Source organism: Anser anser, assembly GCF_964211835.1.
Source record: "Anser anser genome assembly, chromosome: 10".
Classification (NCBI taxonomy): domain Eukaryota; kingdom Metazoa; phylum Chordata; class Aves; order Anseriformes; family Anatidae; genus Anser; species Anser anser.
Window position 1 is genome coordinate 13,240,113 of NC_139730.1, and position 19,623 is coordinate 13,259,735.

Genomic DNA, 19,623 nt, shown 5'->3' on the forward strand with positions numbered 1-19,623 from the left:
GTGCCCCCAAAGGCCCCCGCGGCGCGGTGAATCTTCGCCAAAACCCGCATTTCTGCAGCACAACGTGACGGGGACACACAGCGGAGCGGGGGAAACCCTCAGCGTGTGCTCCCGGCCCCACAGAGCACCCCCCGCAGCTCCAGCCCCTCCGTCTCGTGCTGCCACGGCCCGGCGAAGGCTTAACCCGCCCCAAACTCAGAGCCCAGAGCCCCCCGGGGCTGGTTTTGACCCCAAAATAAAAGACTGGGGAAGGGAACCCTCTGAGGAGCCGTCGGAAAAGTTTAAAAAACTCCAAGCGAAGCCCGAGCGAAGCAGCAGCACCTCTTTATTCAGCACCCTCAGCACCGCGCGGCCTGGCGGTGCTGGCCCCTGGGCCCCAGGGCTCGCCGGGCCCCTTTGCGGCAGTGGTTTTGACAAAAACCATGGGAAAACTCCCCAGATTCTCCAAGCACTGCCAGAGACATGACACGAGCAAGTGCCCAGCTCCATTCCTTAAGCCTCTGCTACCATCACACGAGTGTTGCACGGGGCAGTAATAGGACCGAGCGCGTCCCACGGCCTAGGACCGAGCACACCCCATTACCTAGGACCGAGCACACCCCATTACCTAGGACTGAGCACACCCCATTACCTAGGACTGAGCACACCCCATTACCTAGGACCGAGCACACCCCATTACCGTCCCTCCTGCTGTTACCCCACGCCCAGGAGAGCTGCCCGCAGCCCCGTTAGCTCCTGGACCCTCACCCCCCTGGGCATCGCCACCTTCAATCCCCCACAGCCACCCAGGATCCCCCCGTCTGGCTCACCTGGGCACCCCACGTGAGGCACACCCCGGGCATGGGGCCCTGCGAGGCACCAGCACCCCCGTTATGGGGGTGGGGAGGAAGGCTCCGCTCTCATCATCACACCCGAGGCGCCCTCAGCTCCCTCCCGCTCCTCTCCTGCCCCCCAGCACCTCCACCCAGAGAGCCGAGAGGACGGGATGCTCGTGGTGTATTTCGGTGTTGGTACAAATCAGAACAAACCAACAAAAAAAAAAATAGAACAAAAACCCCCAAAATAACGACAAAAAAAACCTTTCTCCGAATGAGAGCAAAATAGGAACATTTACAAATCCTTCTGGCTCCTGCTTGGATCAAGTTAAATACAAAAAAAAAAAAAAAAAAAAAAAAATGGAAAAAAAATCCTCCTCTTCCCCCCGAGATTATAAAAAAATAAGAATATACACATTCTGAGAGCTTATTACAGTATAAAGTTACGGGTGCCCGCCGAGGGCTGAGCGTCCTCCCGGGGTGATCCTCCCCTGAGTCACCGCGGGGCTGGGCCGTGCCAGTGACATCCCAACCGGGCAAGCCGGTTGTCCCCACGTCCCCAAATCCTCGTACCTAGCGTCTGTGCCCCGAGGGATGGGGCACGGCTGTGGGATCCCCCCCGGGGGCTCCGGTGGCGTCCTGGGGCTGCAGGAGGGGAGGCACAGGGGGATGCTGCTGAGCCCCCCAGGGGGCAACGAGGGGCAGGAGGCGGAAAGCAGGGCCGGGGGGGCTCACTGCTCCGGGGAGAGGGCACCGGGACCCCCGAGGGGCTGTGCACGTACGTAGATATCTGTGAAACATCTGAGACGGGGCGCAGGGGGGTGTATTGTACACACACGGACAGACGGACACACGGACAGGTGGGGCTGAAGGAGGCCCCGCTCCCTAAGCCCCCCCGCTGGAAACAGCCCCCCAGGGCCTCCCCACGGAGCCCCTCTCGATACGTATCTGGTGGTCCCACCGAAAAATGAAAAAAAAAAAAAAAAAAAAAAAGGAAAAAAAGCACCTCCCCAAACCCCTTCCCACCTCGTCTCGCCCCGGTTTGGTGGCGGTAAGGCACAGTCCGAGCGCGGGGCCGCGGGGGTCCTGCTGCCCGGGGGGGGGGGGGCTCAGCGTCCCGGCGAGCCCTTGTCGGGCAGCAGCCCCTGGCGCCGGGCGTGCTCCAGGACGGCGGTGTAGCAGAAGTAATACTGCTCGGGCGTCTGGATGCTGAAGGCTCGCTGCGTCCGCATGCGCAGCACCGTCTGCTGGATGTCCAGCGTGCCCACGTCCTGCAGCTGGGACAGGCAGATGTCCAGCGCGCAGAAGGTACCTGGGGACAGCACCGGTGTCACCTCCTCGGCCACCACGCCGTGCCTCCGTGTCCCCTGCCCTCGGCCCCCTTACCTGTCCGGCCGATGCCGGCGCTGCAGTGCACCACGAGCGGGGGGCCCCCGGGGTGCCCCTTGAAGCGCGGCCCCAAGGCGCTCACGGCCACCCTCTGCTGCTGCTTCACCGCCCCCAAAAAGTCGATGAGGGTGGCGGCCGAGGAGGGGACGCCGTAATCCGGCCAGCTCAGGTACTGGAAGTGGGAGAGCAGCCGCCGCTCCTTGCCCTGGGGGCGAGCGGGGGGTTAGTGCCTGGCCCCTCCCGGGGGGGTCTCGGCGGGTGGTGGGCACGCACCTCGGAGCTGTGGATCTCCAGGATGGTTTTCTTGTAGTGGCCGAGGTTCTCCACGCCCAGGTTGGTGACGGTCAGGGCCCCGAAGGACATGTGGGAGTCCTTCTCCAGGGGCCAGTACTGGCCGCACTTCCTCCTGCCGCCCTCCTCCAGCCTGGCGAGGGGAGAGGTGACAGTGGTGATGACCCCCGGCCCTGTTCTGGGGACCCCCAGGGGGCCAAAAGGACCGTGCCCAGTGCTCCCTGGTGGGGACGGCCCCAAAACCAGACCCAGGGCTGCCCGGGGAAGGGCAGGCACACCGGGATGTCGCTGGCTCTTCCCCAGGCAGTGACATTTTGGGGGTGTCCCCTCCACCTGGGGTGCACAGCGCTGCCCCCCAGGCGCGACGGCAGCTGGTCCCGCACCAAACCCGCTCGTTTTGCCAGGAAAACCGGGGCTGTGCCACTCACCGGGTCGTCATCACGATGACCAGGACGTTCTGCTCCCACACCATGCGCCAGAAGTCCCCGTAGGTGTTCTCCAGGGGCCCTGCAGGGACGGCCCCGCGCATCAGGACGGGGGGCTCGGGTAACCCCACACCCCCAGGGACGGCCGTGGGTGCCCACCGGAGGAAGACGGAGCCCGTGGAGACGCCCAGACCCCAAGTAACCCCGTGGCACCCCCTCACCCTGCGTCCCGATGTAGGTGTTGCGCTGCTTGTAGCCGTCCATGAAGCTGGCGTTGATGTAGTCGGTCAGCTGCGGGGACAAACACCCAAGGTGGGGCGGACGAAGCCTCTCCAACCCCATAAGAACACCCGCCGGTGCAGGGGGGAGACACGGGTTTGGGAAGAGGGGCACGGGGTCGGGGCCGCTGGGTGTCTGGGGAGGCAGCGGCGGGATGGGACGGGGACGGGACCCTGACGCTGGCTCACCTCCGGGCGGCTGTAGGGCTTGGCCAGCTTGACGCGGGTCTGGTCCAGGCAGGGCACGTCCCCGTAGCGGTTCTTCTCCTGGTTGTAGGGCGCCCTGCGGGGCACGGGAGAGCCCGGAGGGCAGCGAGGGAACGGCAGCGGCCCCGCCGGCACCCGGCACCCGCAGCCAGGGCTCTGCTGCCATCGCCTGGCCGGAGCCTCGGGAAGCGGCGTCCCCAGCGCGTCCCCGTCCCCGCCGTGCCCCCGCAGCCCCCCGGGGACCCCGGCCCTGCCCGCCCGACTCACAGGGAGCAGGAGAAGGTCCCGACGGGGCTCCTGCGCCGGATCTCCTCGTACTCCTCGTAGATGCCGCGCTTCTGCTTGCGGCCGACGTGCTCCAGCAGCTCGGGCAGCGTGACCGACCTGGGGCCGGGGACGTGCACGGAGCCGTTGTCCTTGGGGGCCACCAGCGGCACCAGGATGAGCTCGTCCAGGGGGTCGGGGTGGCCGTTCTGCTGCGGCAGGAACCGGCAGTTCCAGCTCAGGGGGTCCAGCTTGAGGCAGCCGCCCAGGGTCTCAGGCAGGCACTCGCGGGGCAGGTGCTCCTTCAGCTCCGACATCTTCACCATCTGCACCTGCGGGACGGGCAGGGCTGGCCGGCGGCCTCGCAAACAGCCCGGCCACGGAGCCAGCGGGGTTTCCCCCCCCCCCAGTTCCCAATCTTTGAGCCCAGCTCCTCCCAAAAGCAGGGGGGGAAAGCCCAGCCGCGGGGGCGCGGGGCTGGGATCGGCGGCAGCGCCGATGCTCGGGGGGTTTTGGGGTACGAGCACGCTTCGGGAGAGGGAATTTAAGCTCCCCTTTTCCTCCCGCGGGCTCAGAAGACATTTCCTCTCCCTTTCGGCATTTCTGTCTCCACCTGCTGCTGGCAGCATCGCTGCGGAGGCCGGAGCTGCAGGTGATTTCGGGAGGGGAGCAGGGGTAGGAAATGGGCTAAGAAGCCAGCAGCGGGCTGCAGGAGCCTGGACGTCCCCGAATCACACCCAGCAGGACGGGGCCGGCGGCCACACAACCCCATCCCCTTTGGGAACAGCCTCGAAACGCGCGGGGCGCGCAGCCTCCGGGAGGAAAATGGGAGGAAAACGGGAGGAAAAGGGGCACAGACGGGGCACGGGACCCCCGTGAAGGCGGGGGGCTGGGCTGCAGAGCCCCCAGGACACGCTCACCCTCTCGCGCAGCTTCTCCTTGAGCAGCAGGCTGATGATGGAGTAGGGCACGCGGAACCACATGGGCGCTCCCACGATGAAAACCTTCTTCAGCCGCGCCGGGAAGGCTCCCTGCGGGCGGTAAAAACGCACCGGGACGGGGTCGGGTCCATGGCGTGGCACCAAACGCCCCCACCCGCGGCGTGTCCCCACCGAGGGGACAACCAGCGGGCCCCCGAAGCAGCCCGCAGCCCCCTGCAGCAGGGATTTGGGCGCTGCTGCTTGCTGGTGGCTCCTTTTTTTTTTCTTTTTTTCCGGGGAAGGGAGGAGGCACGAAATGCCAGTGCGATTAAAAAAATAATTTGCATCTGTTTCCGCGCAAGCATTGCCAGCAGCTGCACGAGGAATCCGGCGCGTGGGGACAGCTGATCCCCTCCTGCCCTCCAGCCCCGGCCGCCTGCACCCCAAATATTCCCCCGGGGGGCGCAGGCGGGGCTGGGACGGGGCCAGCGACCGCGTGGGGTGGGGAAATTGGCACGGAAAGCGCCCGGCGTCCCACGCGGAGCCGCTACCTTGAGCAGGTTGAGGATCTTCTTGCTGAGGTCCAGCTCGAAGTTGGTGTACTGCGAGCCGGCCATGTCGTAGATGAACACCAGCCCGTTCCTCTGCGTCTCGAAACTGGGCGGGGGGGGAAAAGAGCAGCATCAGCCACGCCACCCTCACCGCTCACCAGCTCCGGGATGATGCCCCCACAGCCACCGCCTGCCCAAAGCCCCCTTTACGCCTGCTCCCGCTTCCCCACCTCCATCGGGATGACTCGGACTGGAGGAGGAAGGGAATTCCACGCAGCCAGCCCTCGTCTCCTCGAGATGGGGACGGGAAGCCCGGAGCCAGCCGCCTCGGCTGCAGCACCGCGCTCCCCCGGGAAGCGGCACGGGGCTCTCAGAGCCGGGGCTTTCCGAGGGCTGGAGATCCCCAGCGCACACACACACACACACACACACAGCGGGCTTTGAGAACTCCACCGGTCTTTGCCACACCAGGACAGCTTTTAAACACCTCGAAACAGGCTGTCAGCGCAAACCCGGGGGTATTTTATAGCCCAGAGGAGGCGCTTTAACCGCATTAAGCCGCTATAAAAGACGAGGCGGAGAAGCTGATGGAAACCAGCCGAGCAGCAGCATCCCCCCCCCCCCCCCCCCCCAAAAAAAAGCAAAAAGTGAGGCTGGTGCATGGGGAACAGAGCCCGCCCGGTGCCGTCGCCCCTCGCCCACCCTCCCCGCTGCATGCAGCAGCCCCGGCACCCCCCGCTCACCTCTCCACCGCTCTGTCCAGCAGGTAGAAGAGCGCCTGGAGCACCACGTGCTGCACGCTCCTGCTGGGGTGGTGCAGCTTGGCGGTGAAGAGGGCGATGGAAGCCCCCGAGGGGTCCCGCACGCTCTGCCGGGGAGAGAAAGTGGGGTCGGGGGGTGCCGGCAGGCAGCTCGGGGCAGGGGGGGGTCCAGGCAGCGCCCACCCACCAGGATGGTGAACTTGCCGCTGAGCAGCTCCGAGCGTAGCGGCTCCTCGTGGGGCTTCAGCTTCACGATGCCCTCCTTCAGCCGCGTCTCCTGCGGGGGAGATTTCATTTTATTTTATTTTTTATCAGCGAGGGAATGGCCGTGAAGGTAAAGCAGGAAGCAGCTGGGCACGTCTTTAAGGGAAACCCCGATGCGGGGAGGAGCAGTGCCCTAAAAACGAGGCGGGAAAGGTCCCCACGGAGACGTCCTGCGGTCCCCGTGCGTGCACACGGAGACGTCCTGCAGAGCCCACGCGGGGGCTGCCCACCCTCCCACCACCCCCCGATGTCAGGAGGAGACGCAGGACCACCAAACACATCCCCTCGGGGACTTTGCACGGCTCAGAAGGATTTTCCAGGCGGATAACAGCGTCGCGGGGGGCACAGGACCCGCTGGCAGGGGCGGCCCCGGCCCCGCGCATACCCGGTAGGAGTGGAAGAGCTCGATGGCCCGCAGGACGTCGAACTTGCGGGCCATGAGGAACTTGACGGCCACGTTCCAGGAGAGCGGGGACACATTGTACTGGCCCGTCCACTTGTTGATCTCCTCCAGGAACTGCTTGGTGGCCTGCGGGAGACAGGGGAGGCGTGCAGGGAGGGCTGCCCGGCCACGTCCCGGTCCGCGGCGAGGTGCTGAGCGCCCCTCGGGGGGAAGGTGGCCGCGAGCGGGTCCGGACACGGGCTGGTCCCCCTGCCCGGAGCATCCCGGGAGAAAACCCCAAATCATTGTGCTGAAAGAGCACCGGGCTTTGCGACGCGGGGAGCAAGCGAGACTGGGATGAAGGGCTGATTTACGATGTGCCAGCACCAGCTGCGCCCCAAAACGCGATACACTCAGAAAGCTGCTGCTCCCCGTCCCCTTGGGATAAATCAAGCAGGAAAAGGTCTGATGGAAAAAAACCCTAAACGCTGCTCTGCGACACGACCACGGCCCCAAACACCCCGGGGCATCACCCCTCACCCCACGTGCGCGTACACCCCGAGGGGACACAAAGGACGGGGAAGGTCCCCAAAACGTCCCCAAAACCAGCACGGCTCGGCCTTTAAAGCGGGAAGGTGCCCGCGGGAGGACGCGAAGCGCTGCGGCTCCATGGAGAACGGCACGGGGAGAGCGAGCGGCGACATCCTCCCGCAGTGACGCAGGGCCGGCGGAGGAAGCCGGGACGTCACGGGAGGCCCGGGGCGTGGGAAGCGCCGGAGGAGCGTGGGGGGCACCGGGGGTCCGTGGGGAGCGGGGGCACGGCCCCCCCAGCTCACCCCGGTGGTGGCGGGGCTGGGCTTGGGAAGGGGTTTGGGGTGGGGGGAATGGTGGGGGGGGAGGGTTTGGGGAGGGTTTTGGGGTGGGGGGGGATAGGGGGGTGTGGGGAGGCGGGGGGCTGGATGCAGGATGGGGGGCCGGGGGGACGTAGATGGGGGGGCTGGGGGGAAGTGGGGATGGGGGGGTGGAGATGGGGGTCCTGGGAGACGTGGGGCTGGGGGGATGCAGATGGGGGTCCTGGGGGATGCGGGGACGCAGCTGGGGAGCTGAGGGGATGGGGGGGTAGAGACTGGGGTCCTGGGGGATGTGGGGGATGCAGATGGGGAGTTAAGGGGATGGGGGGGTGAAGCTGGGGAGTTAAGGGGCTGGGGGGGTGCAGCTGGGGGTCCTGGGGGATGTGGGGATGCAGCTGGGGAGCTGAGGGGATGGGGGGGGATGGGGCCGGGTGCATGGAAGGCACAGAGACGGGGGGCACGAGGGGTGTGAGGATGGGGGGGCTGCGCAGATTTGGGGCGCAGGGGGCCGGGCATTTGGGGGCGTGCAGAAGGGGGGCAGGGGGATGTCCGGATGGGGGGCAGCGTGCGGATGGGGGGGTCCAGGGGGCGTAGGGAAGCGGGGCGGGGCGGCAGCCCGCGGGAAGCCAGCCCTGCGGCCGGGGGGACCCCGAGAAAACGGAGAAAGGGGGGGGCGCAGCGCGGCGGGGACCTACCTGCTCCTCCTCGGCGCTCAGCTCCGCGGCCATGCTGCGCGGCCGGGCCGGGCCGAGCCGGGCAGAGCCGGGCTAAGCGGCGGGGCGGCCGCCGGAGCCCATCCCCGGGGAGCCGGCGGGGCTGCGGGCACCCCCCGGCCCCTCCCGGCCTCCGGGCGAGGCCGCACGCTCGGCGAGGGAGGGAGGCTCCGCCCCGGGGTGGCCGCGGGGGACGGCAGGGAGGGAAGAGGAGGGGGAAAAGAGAAAATCGGGGGGGGGGAAAAAGGGAAAAAAAGGGAACGGGGAGAAGGGGGGAAACGGGGAGGGAATGGGAAAGAAAAACGGAAGCGAAAAAGAAAGAGGAAAAATGAAGATGAAAGGTGAAAATAGACGGAAAAATAAGAAACCAAAAAATAAGGAATGAAAAAGTAAGGGATGAGCAATAAATACAAATATAAAAATAGAGATTTTCTTTAAAAAGGGTAAAAAAAAAAAAAAAACCACGAAGAAATCCGCCCCAGCCCCGGGAAGTTTCGCTCGCCCCGGGGAAGCTGGGCCGGGCTCCGCTCCCCGCCCCGCTCTGCCCCGGCGGGGGCGGCGGCAGGAAGCGGCCCCAGCCCCCTCCCCGCCGGCCCCGGCCCCGCGGAGGGCGGGGGGAGGCCGGGGGGGGCCGGGGGGAGGCCGGGGCCGGCGGCGGGCAGGAAGCCCCCCCCCCCCGGGCGGAGGGGGGCCGCGGGAGCGAGGGGAGCAGGAGCCCCCCCGCGTCCCCTGGGAGCTCGGCGGGACCCCCCCCGGGGCCGGGCCCTTGCCCCGCCTCGCCTCCCCGCAGGGCCGAGCAGCCTCCGCTGGGCCTCCCTCAGCGCCCTCCTCTCCCTCGGCGGCTCCCCGAGCCTTCCCCGCGGGCGGGCGGCTTTCCAGCCCTGCCTTCGCCCCCCGCCCTCCCCCTCTGCCCCCCGAGGCGTCCTCCTCGCCCTCCCCGTCCCGCTGCCCCCCCGAGGCTCCGGGCCCCGGCGGCCGGGCCAGGGGGACATTTTGTCGGGCGGCGGAGCGCGGCGCTGGCGCCCTGCCCGCAGCCCGGGAGCCTGCACCTCGCTCGCAGAAAATGGAAGGAAGGGCAGAGGGAAGCAGCCGGGCCCGCAGCCGGAGCCCCCGGAGCCCCGGGAGGCTCCGGGTCGAGCCGCTCGCTCAGCCCGGCCCCCCCCCAACCCGAAATTTGGACCCCGGCTCGGTGACCGCCGGTGCCACCTCCTGCTCCGGTCGGGAGCGGGGCAGGGAACAGCTGGGAGCGGGCTCGCACCCAGCAAACAGCAGAGTCACGGCGACAAACGGCGCTGGCCCCGGCCGCTTCCGTTTAACACCCTCTCTCCAAACACAGGCTTTCGTTTCCAGCGGGAATCGCAAGGCAAATATTTATCCCTCCGGCTCAGCTCATGCTTTTAAAAGGGAAACTATGCGGCATCAGCTGGAGCGGGCGGAAAGCGCCGGCTGCTTCCCTCCAGCTCTCCGCCATCGATCAGAGCGGGCGGCTGGAGGCAGCAGCCCCTTTCAGCCGCGTTTCGTCTCCGGCCCCCTCCCTTTCCCTTCGCTGGAGGACCTTGAGAGCTTGCTGAAGGACAGCACGCAGCCTGAAACCCGAGCCGCGGCTCTTCCAGCTCCTTCCTCCCCGAGGGACGCGCAGATCGAGCATCCTGGTGCCCAGCTCGGGAGGAGAGCCGGGTGGATGCACCCAGACCCCGCTGCCCTCCCGGCGAGGCTCGCCCGCTCCCAGGGCCTCTCTCCGCACTGCTCTGGGGACCAGGCGGCCCAGGCGCTTGTCCTCTTCCCCCTGGAGCAGTCGCTTTGCAGGCTAAAAATACAACCCGATGCTCAGAAAGGGCCGTGGCCACGTCTGAGCGACAAGAAAGGGGTCCCAGAGCCAGGGGGCCGTTTCCTCCCCTCCCGTGGAGGGGGAGCAGAGGGCAGCCCTCTCCCCCCGCCGCGCTGACAGCTCCTGCGGCTGTAATCGATAGCGGCGGCACGGTCAGATGATCGCGAGCGGCCCACGTGCTTGGCACAGAAATGAGCATTTTCTGGGAAAAATGGGGGGGTGAGGGCAGAAGGCGAATGCCCCCGCTATCTGCGTGCAGCATCCCTGCTGGCGCTATCTCCTCCTGGGCACGGGCCCTCCTCGGGGGCCACACGGAGGCATTCGCACGAGGATACCCCAGTCCCATGGGTTTTGCCCATTTTCCTCTCCCCCTCCACATTTAGAGTGGTCCTGCTCTGGCTTTTTTCATCTCCCCTTCAAAAACAACCTGGGGACAGCGAGCGTGACGGTGAACCAGCCCCAGGGACACGCAGGAGAGGGGGCTTGGGCAGGTAGGGGCCAGAGCAGCTCGCTGCGCCGAGAATTAAAACCCTTTAATTCATTCAGTGCTGCAACCAGCTTTTTAATCCCCCTTTGGGAGGCACAGCGTGTCTCCTCCCTGAGGTAGCAGGGAGACGCTGAAGAATTCGTACTTCTGAGAAGCCTTTTATTTGGCACAATCAGCTTTGAGAGCGAAATCATTCCTTCCTCCCTCTGCCGAGAAAAGCCCGGAGTACAGGCTGGGGCTCACGCAGCACGGCGCTGTGCTGAGAGGCAGGGCCAGCTGTGATGCAAGGAGAGCGAGTTTCTCAGTAACACGTGGGCATGGAAAGCCCTGCCTGCAGACTCACAGCAGCCCGCTGCAGACTTCTGTTACTAGAAGCAGGCTGACCACAAAACTTTCATTGAGAAGGCCTCGGCCAACAGCTGGAGCAGAAGGCTGCAGCGCCCCGTGACTTCCTGCGCCCCGCAGGCAGGGCTGCCAGCAGGATCCGTGCCCCACGAGCGGGAGCCATGCGGCAGGATCCGTAGCCCACGGCTCCGAGCGCTGGTCCTGGCCTGGAGGCTTGCCAGAGCCTCAGACAGAAGCCGGGGCTGGGGCTGAGCTGGGAGCCCTGCAGCTTGGGACAGGTTATTTTATTTCACAGCACGTGACTGCCTGGGCAGAACCGGACGATCCTGCTCAGGCCCTCGCTTCTGCGAGGCCAAAAAGTGGCTCTGAGAGCACTTCCGTGCCCTTTACAGAAAGCCATCCTATAACGATTACCTTTGCTGCCCTCAAAGGCAGCGAGAAACCTTTTCCTTCCTCCTCACCCAAGCAGGCTGCCACAGCAGCCTAATTCTCCATCCTGCTCACTGCTTCCTCCCGGCCCTCCGGAGAGGCTGCTGGCTGGGGGGTAGACAAGTGTTCCAGCTCGTACTGCCCGTCCCCAGCAGCCCTCGGCTGCCCCGCTGCCAGCTTTTTACTCTTCTTGCTCTCGATGATCTGCTGGAGCTGACGCCCAGCGTAGTCTGGCTTGGCTGTGAGCGACGTGGCGGGCACGGCGAGCCCCAGGATTTCGGGCACCATGTAAGGCCGGAGCCAGCCCACCAGCGGCGTGCTGCCGGGCGTGTAGTGGGTTTGCTTGTGGTAGAAGAGAAGTCCGTCGACCTGCAGAAAGGAGAGAGAGCGGATGAGAAGCCCGAGCTGGAGGCTTTTACAGGTCAATGAGAGCGCCAGACGGCGGCGCCGCTCCTCACTCACCGGCCAAAGCCACCAGCTGGATCGTTTTTCCTCAATAAATAGCGGAAGGGAAAGGGGAAACCCGCAGAGCTCCTGCCCTGGAAGATCAGCGCAGGCCCAGCGCGCGCTGGAAGGCTTTCAGGCATCGAAGGCAAACACTGTGAGGCCGGCGGCGGCACGGACCAGTGCTTTTCCCCTCGTTGCTATGATCCCACTCCACAGAAAAGCCACCCAGTTTCCGAATGAGGCAGCGCACAAAAAGGCCATTTTACTGGATTAGGCTTATTTTAAATAATACATTGGGAGAGTAATTAGCGGGAGCGCGTGACGCCAAGGAGCCCCGCTTCGTAGTTACACTGCTACAGCTCTTCCAGCTTGCTTACGCAAAATAAATTCTTAATGCTTCCCGAGAGAGAACTTGTCCAGCGATCAATGACAGCTAAGGGCACTCAGGACTCTGCAGGCTGAGGCCCGAACTCTCGTGGCTGGCGTTTTCCCCGCGCCCCCTCCACGCCCAAGCCTCCTCACCCCACTTTCCCTGGGCTTCCCAGGGGTGCGCTCTGCGAGGTTCGATCCTGCTGCAAGACCAGCTGGCCTGGGAGGTGGTGCTCCTTTTAGCTCGGCCTCGTGAGCTCTTAGAGGCCATTTCCCTACGAGTAAGTGTGGCTGAGCGGGCAGGAGCGGGCGAGGAAAAGAGCCCACCACTTTAAGCTCTGTCAGGCCCCAAATGCTCCCTGGCCCCTCCTGGAGCCCACAGCCCCCAGCAAAGAGGCACCCGTACCGGCAGCGAGCCCAGGCACGGGTGGACCGTGCAGGTCGAGGTGAGTTCGGTGCCCGTGAGCCTGGCCAAGCGAAGCGCAGGCACGTGCCCACCTCTGCTCCCGGGCGCCGGCTTCCAGCAGCGCGGGCGTTGCTCACCACGTCACTAAGGCTGTAATTTTTGGTCACTGTTAAGAGCTTGCAAAATGATCCCAGAAAACGGGGGGGATTCCCGTGCTAGGAAAACATGAAAGCAGAACAGCAAACAGCTTGTGTAACCCCCTGGATATCTAAGTGCAGAGCTTCTCTCTGCCCCCTCTCCCTGCTTCCTGGGAAGACACGAGCAGAGGAGCCAGATTGTGCGGCACCACACCGCCACGCTCTCCTGGGCCCGCACACCCAGCGCATTCCAGCGGATGCACGGCTCTCTGCGAGCAGCGGGGACTCTCCAGCACCCGCAGGAATCTTTTAGCGACATCAGAGCCTGGAAACGCTTCTGCCTTCCAGACCGCTCCACAGAGCTTCCCCAAACTGAGGAATTCAGAGCCTGGTAGAGGGTTAGGTCACGTTCCTCCTCCCCGTGGTTTCTGCTAAGTTACTGTAAGTCCCATATTCATTTCAGTTTATTCGTTGGCTGCGTCCCTATCCTGAGTCACTACTCTGACACCGGCCACATCAAGATAAGGGCTGAGAGTGCCTCCATACGACCGGACCTTTTGAGAAACTGGCCGGGAAGGATTTCATGTGTCAAAGCCATGCTTTCCAGATTTTAGGTGCTCGATAGTATGCCTCCTCCTCCACATCGGGTTTTCTGAGAGACTTTGGCTCCCCCTGCCTTCCTAGAAACTCGCATGCTGTTTTACTCAGATCCGTGGGTAGCTCCTGAAATCCCCTCCAAAAAAACTCTCCGAACTCATTGCCAGCCAACTGATCCAAAGTCCACCGAATTCAATGGAAAAAAAAAAATAAACTTCTGCTCTGAAAATAGCAAACTAGGAGCCAGGTCCTAACTCTGAGGTTACAGATTAACTCTGAGGACCCAAATTTGAAAGCCTAGTCCACGTCTGTCGCCACCACACACACAATATCCTGTTAATAGGCTGAATAACCACGGCCACTCCATGCCCAATAGGCAGCGAAAAGCCTCCCCTGCTTTCACAAACCTATTTAGCATGATTCATCACAGGATGCTGGGCCCAGGCGTACGGAGGTATCTATTACACTGCCCAGTCTATAGCAAGGCTGCATTTTTGCCTTCTGCAAAGACAGCAGGAGAAAGGGGAATGCCTATTTCTGCTGAGGCAGTCAGTTGAGCACATTGAGAAGTTTTTCCTTCAGGTTTTCTTCAGCTCCCACTCCCCTGTCTGTGTTCAGAGCGGGCGCTGGCAGTTTCTGACTTCCTCTGACGACCGTCCTGGCTTTAATGAGCAGAAGGCAAAGTCAGCCCTCACAGCCAAACGAGCATCCCCAAAGTTTAAACCTGCACTTAAGTTAATCGCTAACTTGGGCCGCACGAGTGCAAGAGACGCAGTCTCAGTGTGGCTTTTGGCTTCGTAGGACAAGCGACCCCTGTAGAGGCTGCTCCTGACCTAGGAGCAAGGCTGGGCGCTCTGCAGGAGCTGCTGCAGCAACTGGAAGGGGCTCCTGGCTCCCAGACGTTTGTCACGGCCACTGCGTCCCCCATCCTCCTCTGCTTTGGTGCCAGGTCAGCCACCAAAAGCTTCTGAGACATTTACGCCGGGGACTGCAACTCGCCACCACGCAGCTGAGCCGCTCGGCACGCCAGTGCCTGCCCTGCCCTTCCTCACGGGGCAGCAGAGGGGCCGAGGAGCACTGCCAGCCGCTCTTACAGGGGAACGACCGCCCCTGAGAGCCAGCCAGGAACGGCGGGAGCCAAAGGCAGGAGCCTGCCGGTTCTGGACAGAAGCGAGAAGCAGATCTCACGCTACTCCCTCTGCCAGATCCGGTGGCAGCAGCAGGACAGACAGACCCCTGCGGACACGTCCCAGCCATTTGCCCCCAGAAGGACTCGGGTGCTCAACACGAAGCCCACGGAAGCTGCCGTGAGCTCAAACACACCGCTCCTGCCTCCCCACGAGGCAGCACAGCTGGGCGTCCTGCACACGGACAGACGGAAGCAGCTCGGCTGAGGCAACACAGAGTCTGCGGCAGATGTCAGAGAAAGACACCAGCCTGCCTACCTCGTGGGCCTCCTGAGGGCTGCCGTCACGCAGCACGGCGCACTGCACAGATCCTCGGGCCTGTGCCCCTGCAGCCCCACCTGGGGCAGCATACGGAACCTGCTCTGGCCCTGAGAAGTTCAGCTCTGTCATATTTCCACGTGAACGTGAGTTACGCTACTTCTGGAGGCAACCTCCATCAACGCTACCCTCCCCGGGGACAGTAAGGACGGTCCAAACGCAGGGAACACTGCGCTTTAACTCTCCCTAACCAGCTCGGCTGGACGCAGCCTGTGCCTGGTGACAGCCACCCACACAAAAAGCCTTCCCCAGGCACGTCGGCAGCACGGCAGCTCAGCAGGCTTCCCGCAGGCCTGGGGAGAGCTCCCAGGAGGACGGGATGCACTCTCCCCGGGCTCTGGCAGGCACGCAGCCAGGGTGTCCCCCTGCGTGTTCTCACCTCGAACGGGAAGTCCGTGGCCAGCACCGTACACAGGCTCTCCGCAGTGCAGGGATAATTCTGCAGGCCCACGAATTTGTACTGAAAGAGTAAAAGAGAGGGTTAGAGGAGAGCAAGCTGCACAGCCTAAAACGATTCAATGAATCGAGCACTGGCATGGGGGTGGCTGAGGAGGAAGCGTTTCCCCTGGTTCAAGATCTAACAGGAGCGACAGGATGAAGGAACCAGACAGGTCTCAGGCATCACGAAATTGCCGGCCTTCCTGTCGCAGACTCTCGGGGTCCCAAAGAGAATCTGACCGACCCCAGCCTCCGTTGGGACAGGCAGAGGTCTGACGTGAATCAGAGCAGTAATTCCCAGGGCCTGGAGACCAAACCGAGAAGACCAAGTGGCTCAGTGGTGCCACGTCCCACTGAAGGAACAGGAAGCGCTCGCAGGAAAACCTCCCCGAGTCAGCCTGGTGGGAACGGCCTGCTGCTTTCCCAGCCTCGCTCCAGCAACAGCAAGCGACCTCTGCGAGGCAACCCGGGGATCATCACGACCCCCGGCGTGCCCAGAATGATCTATTTCAGGTACCTTGCATCTACCATCCCTGCTCCAAACACCCCCCTCTGGCATTTTGTTAGGGGGGCAGACGGCAGAGGCTCAGCACATGGCTCCCGCGTGCCCCTGCCACCTTTCGCCGAGCATCCGAGGCGGCAGGAAGGGCTTTTCAGGAGAGCTGACCCTGAGATGCTCTCTTAACCAGAATAGAAAGCGATGACCTCTGGGCAGGATGCAAAGCAGACAGATGTCTGCGCCCGGCTGCTGGCTCAGCCAAGCGAACCTTTCCACCCAGGAAATGAAAGCCGAAACGACCCCCCCTTCGTCAGGGAGCTGTCTTCAGGATATTCTTGTTGGAGTCAGAACAGGATGTTCTCCGAACGCGGATACCTCCGAGCTGGCACAGGAGCATTTCTCCCCATTAATGAGGGATCTGCTCCACCCAGAGGCTGCTCTGCTCGGCTCTGCCAGCGTTTGTGAACTGCACTCTGCCAGCCAGGCTGCCAAATCCCCTTGTGTCTGTCCCCAAAAAGCACTTTCCACGCCGCTGTGGGTGCCAGGGCTGGCCTCCGCACACACACAAGTCTTCAGGGACTCCAGGTGGCAACGCAACGCCCACCCCTACAACTTCAGTGACTGGCTTGAGCCCCTGCTAAAGCTTTGTGATCCTTTATCCCTGCCTCGTAAGCCCGGACTACCAGAGAATACTAATTCTAAATAAAATTGTAGCCTGGCTGCAGACCGACACCATCCCTCTAGAAACCACACTGGTTTTCCATTCCACTGCAAGCGAAAGCTGAAAAAGGTGTGGAAGTTAGCCGATACCCTGCAGCCTGACCTCCCTCGGCACTTTGGCTGGAAAGAAAAACCCACGCTCATTTACAACGCTCCGTGGCTCTATTTACATCCCGAACATGTCAGCCCATCTCGTCAGAAGTACGCTTTGAAGCCTGATCTGGAAGGGGAAAAAAAAAAAAGGCTTTTGCCTGCAAACAAAAGTGCTGAAGCCTGCTGAACAGGAGAGCTTACCCCCCAGCCTCCTCCTCCTGCCAGTACAAAAGAACTTACCGGATTAATCCTGCTTTTCTCTCCCAGCCCTTCCTCCTCTTGGATCTTTGAGAAGAGCCAGAAGAATCTGAAGTCAGTCTGAGAAAAGAAACGGCCTTAATTACTGTCCGCCACACATCTGCACCTGCAGGGCCGCAGCTCTCACAGCCCTGGGCCTGCATTCACACAGATTTATAACGAGCACCCTGACCTTCCACACTTCCCTCAAAACACCCCCAAAATTTGCCCCATCATCCCCGCAGCCACCAGCCCGCGAGCTGTAGAGGTGCTGCTGGTTAGCTCCAACACTCCACGCTGTGCGGTGAGCTCTGCCTGAAATCCAGCTCAGGGAATTGGGAGCAGAAGTGAGAAATTCGGTACCTGGCAGTCGTACACAGGGTGTCCCCTCCAGCACATCACGTCAAGGATGTAGTACGTCTGCTGCGCCTCGCTGTAGATGCAGTCCAAGATGCAGTACACTGCGCACAGACACAAGGAGCTCCAGGTGCTGCCCAAGGCACCGAGCAAGCGCCAGATCAGATCTCTCCTGCACTAAGCCCCAGCGCAGACCAGGAGGTGCAGAGGGAACCCCTTCTCGTTCGCGTGGCCACAAAAAGCTTTTAGCTCAAAGGAGCGACGAAGGTACCGCGCAGCGGCACAGCAAGCGAAGGCATCTCTCAGGGAAAGGCGCTTTATCCATCGCTAACCCCACCCCAGTCCAAGCCAAGCCACGGTACAAGGTGGCAGGCTGTAAGCAGCTCTGCTGCTTAACACAAAGAAAGCACTGAGGTTTAAGCGTCAATTAACCAGACGGCTAATTAAAAGAAATGGTCTTATCTAGCATAAAGGCATCAGAGACCATCCACGTCTAGGTATCTCCAGAAGAACACGGACAGCCTGAAGCTAACTAACCCCTGGCACCAGAAACGGGAGCAATCTGGGGGCCCCGGGGCGCAGCACTGAGCCACCACGCCTGTGGGTACGCGCACACGCACGGAGAAGATGGTGGCTGTCCTCTACCTGCCTCAAAACCCTCCTCAGATCACTCGTTACCTTTCTCACTCGTCGAATTGTGCCGGTTTCCCCCCGGGAGCAGGGACGGGAACCTGTTGACACAGAAGCCGCTCTTGGTGTAAGCTGCTGTGGAGCCCTGAGAGGAAAAGGGACACAAAACAACGTCACAGCTGGGCTCGGCACCCTCCTGCCGCAGCTGGAACACCCCCAGGGTGCTGGAACACAGGTCACCCCCAGCCCGCCTGCCCAAGAAGGGGTCCTGGGTGCTCAGCACGGATCCCAGAGCCCAAATGTCCGCAGTTCTCAGGGGGTTCACGCCCTGGGGAGCTCGACACATGGGGCAGCCTTAGGTTGGCTGGCACAGGAGGGACGTAGGACGGGACACCTCTCGCTGCTACTGCATGGCGTGGTGTCACCGCCGCTGCCACATACCCGGGAGGCCACGACCAGCGCCCGCTTCCCGACGGGACACACCACTGCAAGCCACTCCTGCTCCAGGTCCACGGGGACGTCAATCAGCCACTCGGACAGCATCAGCTGTGGGGAAACACGGAAAAGCAGCTGGTAACAATGCCCCTGCAGTCATGGAAAACACACGGCTCAAGGACAAAGCAGGAAGGTTTTGGCTCCGTTCTACAGCTCCTCCAGGCGCTTCACAGACAACGTGTGTTGCTCACCAGGCCAAATTACAGCACCCAGCTCCCTCTGACTAATCTGTGCAGCAGGCTCTTTCCCTAAGTCTTTCTCCTGATTAAGCTTCAGAGCACAGCGTGGGGCTCGCAGCCCTCACCTGGGCATCCCGGTCCCTGTGCCAGCCTCACTTCAGCCCTTCGTTTCATTCATTTATTTTTCAATAGCTGGCAGACCTTAAGGATGCGTAATATTAGGGATAAGAGAACAGCTGAGCTGACCTCTCCAGGCCCCTCAGCATGTTTGGTGACACCGCCCCAAAGCCTGGGTGTCTTTTAGAGGAAACGTGGCACTGAGGCTGAGGAGCCCCCTCTGCCAAGGTTTCCCTTCCTTCCTGGCGCCCTAAGGGTGATGAGAGGCAGAAATCTTTAATGGAGCGCTGTGCAGCGGGGTCTAAATGCCTTTAGCAGGGCTAAAAGCCCCCAGAGCACGCAAGCAGCCCAGCTCAGCCTGTCCTCTGCGCGTGTAAGCAGCAGGAGGGCCGAGCCACAGCTCCCACCCCGTGCCAACACCCAGAGCCCGCCTCAGGCGGCCCCGCACCTGGTTGGCATAGCGCTTGGGCAGCTTCCTCTCCACCTCCATCTCCTCCTCCTCATCCTCCTCCTCCTCATCATCCTCCTCCTCGCTGTCCACCCCAACCCAGTCGTTCTCTGCCAGCCTCCTGGCATGGTTCACGTAGTCCAGCCGCCTCCTGGAGGGGGAAGAAGAAGAAATAAAGGAACAGAGCGACACATCTACCCCCCCCCCCCCCCAGAGCCGCCACCCCCTCCCCCCAGGGGGGGCGCCACCCCCAGCACGGCCCCACAGCCCGCGGGCCCCCCTCCCTCCCCGCCTCCCTCCCTCGCCCCCCGCGGCCCCCCCTCCGTGCTCACTCTCTCTGGAGGCGGAGGAGGCGCTGCCGGCGCTCGGCCTGCCCCAGCCCCCCCCCGGAGCGGCCCTTGTAGGCGCCGAGCCGCGGGTGCGGCGCCGCGGGCTCCGCCAAGGCCTGCAAGGCCGCGCTCAGCTCCTCCATAGCAACGCCCGCGCGCACTTCCGCCCACCGAGACGCCGGGGCTAGAGCGGCGCCGCCTCCTGCACAGCGCCCCCTGCCCGCCTGGAGGACTCCGCCCCCGCCGGTCGCCCGGAGCGGGGGGGCGGTGGAAGGGGGGGGGGGCGGACTTGGGGGTCCCATGCGGCGGCGGGGGGGGGATTACCGGGGAGGGGCGGGTGCAGGGAGGGAGGGGGGAGGACGGCCCGGTGCCCCCCCCCCCGGGGCGGCTGCTGCCTGCAGAGGGCGGCGGAGGGCGGCG

General features: G+C 63.3%; 1 protein-coding gene across 4 annotated transcripts; it reads right to left on the bottom strand.

Annotated features, from left to right (window-relative positions):
• Positions 1 to 307: 307 nt before the first annotated feature.
• On the bottom strand, positions 308 to 19,450 carry PTPN9 (protein tyrosine phosphatase non-receptor type 9). Of its 4 annotated transcripts, XM_083849785.1 has the most exons (19): positions 19,207 to 19,450; positions 18,875 to 19,025; positions 18,077 to 18,181; positions 17,684 to 17,780; positions 17,012 to 17,109; positions 16,652 to 16,729; positions 15,041 to 15,121; positions 6,551 to 6,694; positions 6,089 to 6,178; positions 5,884 to 6,008; positions 5,141 to 5,246; positions 4,590 to 4,700; positions 3,673 to 4,001; positions 3,388 to 3,481; positions 3,142 to 3,211; positions 2,924 to 3,002; positions 2,478 to 2,628; positions 2,202 to 2,409; positions 308 to 2,127 (listed from the first exon to the last, which is right to left on the bottom strand). In XM_083849785.1, exons 1-19 carry the CDS (start codon positions 19,344 to 19,346, stop codon positions 1,925 to 1,927), a joined length of 2,460 nt encoding a protein of 819 aa, XP_083705911.1. In that variant the 5' UTR covers positions 19,347 to 19,450; the 3' UTR covers positions 308 to 1,924. The 4 variants fall into 4 exon arrangements, 2 of the variants coding, with proteins under 2 accessions (XP_083705911.1, XP_083705910.1); XR_014588533.1 differs by lacking the exons at positions 15,041 to 15,121; positions 16,652 to 16,729; positions 17,012 to 17,109; ... (2 more) ...; positions 18,875 to 19,025; positions 19,207 to 19,450 and adding an exon at positions 8,094 to 8,654 and having other exon boundaries at positions 308 to 631; positions 680 to 2,127; XR_014588534.1 differs by lacking the exons at positions 15,041 to 15,121; positions 16,652 to 16,729; positions 17,012 to 17,109; ... (2 more) ...; positions 18,875 to 19,025; positions 19,207 to 19,450 and adding an exon at positions 8,094 to 8,654 and having other exon boundaries at positions 308 to 583; positions 632 to 2,127.
• Between the last annotated feature and the right edge of the window lie 173 nt (positions 19,451 to 19,623).